Raw genomic sequence first — 6,000 nt, 5'->3', positions numbered from 1 at the left:
AGGTATGCCACTGTCCTTCCTAAGATGACCTCACAACCTAGTTCTTAGAGGTATGCCACTGTCCTTGCTTTCTGCCACTTCAAAGGAAGTGGCCCTTTTCACCTATTTATGACCTCAGACCTTTCTGTTTTTAATCGGCACCCTGAGCACATTCACCTTCCTACAATGTTCCTCACAGCGCATGGCTTTGGTCTCTGTATGAGTCTCACCAATGCTTCCAGGCTCTGATGACTCCTTTCTTCTCCTGATAGTTCATTTGGCCCTGCCTACCTCCAAATGTGTCACCATGTCCTAGTCTTGGCCCTTTTATTAAGGTTTCCACTTTCACCCTGAGAATCCCCTTGCTTGTAATTCCATGCATCCAAGCCCTAGAACACTGCCTCCTGACCCTTCTGAAGTGCAGATCTAATTTCCAACTACTCACTGAACATGGACAGCATCATGCAGGCATCTCAGAAACTGTTACACTGCTTGCTGTCATCCCAGCAGATCTCCTTAAACAGCAAAAGCAGGAATCCCTTGAGCCACCCTCTGCATGTACTCTCTTGTAAAATCCTGGCTCTTCTGGAACTTGCTTTGTAGACCAGGATGGCCTGGAACTCACCGAGATCTACCTGCCTCTGCCTCCTGAGTGCTGGGGTTAAAGGCGTGTGCCACCACTGCCTGGCTTCCCCTTCCTTTTAAGATGGGTTTTTTTTTTTGTTTTTGTTTTTGTTTTTTTTTTGAGACAGGGTTTCTCTGTGGCTTTGGAGCCTGTCCTGGAACTAGCTCTGTAGACCAGGCTGGTCTCGAACTCACAGAGATCCACCTGCCTCTGCCTCCCGAGTGCTAGGATTAAAGGCGTGCGCCACCACTGCCCGGCTAAGATGGGTTTTTAATGTGTAGTCCAGGCTGGTCTGAAACCCGCAGCCCTCTTGCCCATTTCCTGAGTGCTAGAATTACTAGAACATACCACCATGCCTGGTTCTCAGTTCTATTTTCAGTATGGCCCTATCTATATTGTCACCTTTTAATCCTATACGATTCCTAGAGCACTGGAATGGCGCATGTCCTTAGACTGTGCTCTCTCCTATGTCCTTTCAATGTTTAACAGAAGTATCTTCCAAGAATAATATAAAATATGTTCAGGTTCATTCATTAACTTCTCCGTGACTCCTTTGTCTATTCAGAGAAACTAAATGCAAGTTTCATAAGCCAAACCCTAATTCCTGGGTGTGTTTGCTTATACTGCACCTGCCTGTCCCCCAGGACCACTGCTACAACACTACAGGATCACTCTATATGCCCCAAACACACACGGCCCCTTCATAGGGCCATGCCTTCACACATTCTGCTTGTCTATACCTCATACACTCCTTCCCATGCCTTCTGACAAGTGGCGCCCCCTTTGGTAGTTCCTTGATGCATACCGTTATCACAGGCTGATTAACTCCTCCTAGTCTTTCCTCACTGACTAGGGAACATTTACAGATCTCTATACACCAGCACCAACATCACAGTGGAAGAAGTGGTGCTGAGGCTCAGTAAAAAGTAAATGAACGACTATCCAAATGAACTAGCATCACTAATTATATTCTAAGAGTGGTCTCCTAAACCTTTTTGTTGCTCTAAATTGTATTTTGTTGAATTTACCAAAATACATGGACCATCGTCATTTAGGACTGAGATTTTTAAATCTTATTTGTGTGTAAGCTTTAGGCAATAGTCAGAGGGTAAGATTTTCAATCTGAACTTCGAAATGGGGAGAAGATGCCGCAGCAAAAGAGTCTGCTGTTAAATACAATAATTTACTCCTCCACGATGTGTTTCCAAAGCGCAAAGACACAAGACCTCGCCCAGTGGAGCTACGCTTTGTCCTGCTGAAAAGCAGGTCAGCAGCATTGGAGGAGGCTAACGCTGAGTGCTGTCTGACTCCAGCGGAGCCAGCCACTCGATGCTTTGCTGCCGAAACAATGGCCGGGTCGCACTGTAAAGTCTGCCTTGATTCTGTGCACAGAGAATTAGTGTCAACGATTCTAAGGCTATGGAAAGATGGCTCATAGCTCATGTGTTTAAATCATGAGTTCACTTTTGAGAGATTTCCATATAAGCTAGAGAATGTGTTCTGGAGCTAAGAATCACAATTTCTAGCCTGTTATGTTGAATTAATATTAAAGAGGTACATGCTGTTGTATAAGAAATTTGTTGAGGCCCCCCTCCCCTCCCCCCCCCCCCGCAGGACTTCCACGACACAGGATCTGCACAACAGCAGAAACCAGAGGCCTGACCCATGACTCTAACCTGCGATGAACAAGTACGGATGAATGGACTAAAAGGTAGTCTGTATGACCAGGCCACATTACAGCTTCCAAGACAAGATGCTTCTCCCTCTCTCTCTTGTTTGTTTGCTTGGTTGTTTTGGTTTTGATTTTTTTTCTTTTAAGTTTGGTTTTGTTTGGGGCCGGAGGTTGCAAGGGCAGAGGGCGGATGTGAGGGGACGGGGAGATGAGTGGGATCAGAATATGTGATGTGAAATGTACTAAGAATCAATAATTAAAAAAAAGATCTCTTACATTCTAAGAAATTAGAACTTTTGCTGGACCTCACAACCAGAGTTGATAATATACCTTGAGGTCTCTGAGTCTACTGTGGACTCAGTTTATTTAATGTAGTTTTAAGAGAAGAATGTAGCAATCAATTTTACTTGCCTCAGATTTCCCATGTAACCAATATTTACCACCTAAGCTAAGGCATAGCTGTAATCTTAAATTATGTATTCTTCCCCCTCCTCCCACAGTTCCATTCTGCCCCCCACTACTCTCCAACTTGCTTGCACTCTGCCCTGGGTCCTCCCCTACTCACCACCGACTGGGTTCCTCGGGTGGAAGACGTTGTGACCGGGGTTATAGTTATAGTGCTGGTCACTTTGCTAGCACCGGGTCGTGAAGAGAGGTGGTTCCTGGGAGAGCGGAGGACTGTGCCGGTAGAAACTTCCTTCTCTGCTGTCACATTAACAGGCCTGACGGTGATAACTGGACTCCCGCCTTCAGCGGCAGGCCCCGGGGATCGTTTGAACTGAGAACCCAGGTGAATGTGAATTTTGTTGTCTTCCGTGGTGATGATATTGGCATTGGAGTTGTACTTCCGCACGGGGGTTGGAACAGTTTGTTTTTCTGGGGTGACTTTGAGGATAGTCCTTCCCACCGGCACTTCCTGGGATTCAGGAGAGACAGCGATTTCAGGGGGAGCTGCGGATGTTGACACCGTCATGATCTGGATAGGAGACGCGGGCCTGTCTGCAAATGCACCCCTTCCACCTTCCGGGCTCTTCTCTCTGGAAATAGTAGTAATTGTGACAGGGGACATGGCTCGTTCTGGGCCGAGAGTAGTATCTGCACTTTTGGGCTTTTGTGACATGACATTGGGTGATGGAATAATGGTGATCCTTGGTTTCTGATTGCCTAAGGTAGGAATGACGGTGGTACTTGAGAAAAACTCTTCAGACGTGGGGCTTGTGATCTCCAGGGTCGCAGTGCTGTTCTCATGGTCTGGTGTCACACGGATGTGCAGAGGCTGGCCCTGCTTTGGTGCTAGGACTAGTTCCCCGGGGTGCCCTGCACTTGGGTTCGACCGAGGCCCTTTCTCCTGTGGGGTAGACGGGCCGTTTTCTCTTTTTCTCATCCAAGGAATCCAGGACTTCCTCATGGTGAGCTCGTTCGCTGCAGGGGGATACCTGTCGAGGACCGAGGATCGTTCCATGGGTTTCTTCAGGCCCACCTGTCGAAGATTACTCATGATGTGGTTTTCTTCCTGGAAGGATTTGCGAATGAACACAGCCGGGGTCTCCTCCTCCGCAGCGTCTCCACACATCGCCTCAGTCTGCACTCCGGTGGAAGCCACGGGCACGTCCACCATCCTCCTGCCGTTCCCGCTGGGCCTGAGAGCGCGGCTGTAGCGCTTGGAGAGCTCCAACTCTTTGGTCAGATTGAGAACCTCCCGCCCCATGTTCTTGTTCTTATTTTCTTCTTCCATAAATCTTTGCTGAAGGACCGAGTAGTCAACTTGGAGCTGCGACAGCTGGTCTTCTTTGTTCATCAGTTCGTGGATCTTCTCCTTGAGAGCCTGCACCTCAGCCTGCAAATCACGACTTTTAGCCTCCTCCAGCCGAAACCTGTGCCGCAGCTCGGCCTCCTGGCTCACAGCCTCTCCTTTCTCTGTCGCCTTGTTCTTGGCCATTTGGTGCTTGATTTCCTCTAGCTGCTGGGAGAGGAAGTTTGCCTTATCCTGCTCGGTTCTGAACTTCTGCTCCAGCTGGTCATACTCATCCTCTGTCTTCATCAAGTCCCCTTCTACCACCTCCAACTGCTGGAGACGCTTCTTCAGTCTCTCGATTTCAAGCGTGAGTTCCCGGATCTTGTTATCCTCGGGGCAGGTGAACTCAGGCCCCTTGCACGACCTACCTCGGCTTATTTCCCTTTCTATCTCCTCGATGCCATCCAGCCGCTTCTTCAGCAAGTCCACACTGCAGCTCAACTCACAGGACTTCTCCTCTTCACTTCTCAGCTTGCCCATCAGTTCGTCTCGCTCTTTTGTCAGAGTGGACACCTTTTCCTCCATTTCCGACTTGAGTTTTAAAAGCTTCTTGCTTTCCTCGATTAGTTTTTCCGTGACGTCCATGACCTTTCCCTGCTCCACCTTGAAGTTTTTGTTCAAGCCGTCCACTTTCCTCTCTTCTTGCTTTATTTTTTCCATCATGTTCTTCCTCTCGTCCACCAGCATCACCGTGAAGGACTTGAGCTTCGTGAGGTCGTCCTTGAGGCTCAGCTCAGCCTTCTCCAGCCTGCTTTCCGAGCACTCGAGTTCCTTCACTCGACTCTTGACCACCTCCAGCTCGTTCAGCAGGTCTTTGGTGAGGTTCTTCTCTTTCTCCAGGTTCAGATGGAGCTGGGTACATTCCGACTTACTCCTGCTGAAGGCTTCCTCCAGCTTCTCCAGTTCAGACATCCTCTTCTGCAGCTTCTCCACTTCCAGTCGGAGCTCCTTGCTGTGATGCTCCTCCTCCTGGAGCTTCTTCTTCAGCTCCCTGCACTGGGCCTCGGTCTTTGTGATCTCTTCGTCCTTGCCCTCCATCTCAAGCACACGCTTCCGCAAGCTTTCCACTTCGGCCATGAGGCTGGAGTTCCCACACTCCCCTTTGGCAATTTTATCCCTCAGCTCCTGGAGCTCTTCCTCTGCCTTCTGAAGATTTTTATTGGTCTCTTCCAGTTCCTCGATCCTTTGAGATAAGCCCACCAGCTTGAGTCGAAGTTGTCTGTTGTGAGACTCTTGGTTAGCCAGTTTGGCGTTCATCTCTTCGTGCTCCTGGGAAAACCTCGAGGCCTTGTGTTCAAAGTCCGCTTCCAACTTGAGCAGTTTCTGGCGGTCCTCTTTGGATTTGTAGGTGATGGCTTTGAGCTTCTCTTCCTCCTCCCTCAGCTTCTGAGTGAGGTCCTGGACTTTCTGACTCTGCAGGCCCAGCTGCTCAATGTGCATCTGCCTCTCGTCCACCAGTACGAGCGCGAAGGACTTCAGTTTCACAAGCTCGTCTCGCAGTTTGTTGAGCCGCTTAGCATTTTCTTTTTCTTTGCGGGCTTGGTAAGCCTTTTCTTGTTCAAGGAGCTTTTTCAACCTAGAAGCCAAAACATAAGCTCTATGTTAAGAGAGGAATCAGCAAAAAGATAAAGTCTTAGCTGAAAGAAAAGCAAAAACAAGAATGCTGCACCACGGTCCCTTATTACTTCAGAAGAGTATGACGTACCAACAATGGCTTTCAGGAAGACTAGCCAGAAGCCAGGACAGTAGTTACCCTTGGCGAGGGGCAGTGACTACTAGGGGACATGAAAAGGGCTCAGAGGGCAGTAGGTTCCGTTTGATGATTTATTTTCTGGATTGCTTAATTTATAACATTTCATAAGCCGAACACGTGATATGAGTACCTTAGATTGGGCAATAATAATGACTTTATATAGTGCTTTCTGTGTT

The 6,000-nt window shown here is 48.4% G+C and overlaps 1 protein-coding gene across 2 annotated transcripts in view; it reads right to left on the bottom strand.

Annotated features, from left to right (window-relative positions):
- The window catches only part of Filip1 (filamin A interacting protein 1), a 152,493-nt gene that overhangs the window by 15,566 nt on the left and 130,927 nt on the right, over positions 1 to 6,000 (bottom strand). For both annotated transcript variants that reach the window (XM_013346424.2, XM_005347572.3), the window contains exon 5: positions 2,842 to 5,647. In XM_013346424.2, the coding sequence (XP_013201878.1) occupies positions 2,842 to 5,647 (2,806 nt within the window). The remainder of the gene's footprint in view (positions 1 to 2,841; positions 5,648 to 6,000) is intronic.

Source organism: Microtus ochrogaster, chromosome 5, assembly GCF_000317375.1.
Source record: "Microtus ochrogaster isolate Prairie Vole_2 chromosome 5, MicOch1.0, whole genome shotgun sequence".
Classification (NCBI taxonomy): domain Eukaryota; kingdom Metazoa; phylum Chordata; class Mammalia; order Rodentia; family Cricetidae; genus Microtus; species Microtus ochrogaster.
This window is presented reverse-complemented; position numbering and strand designations above follow the sequence as displayed.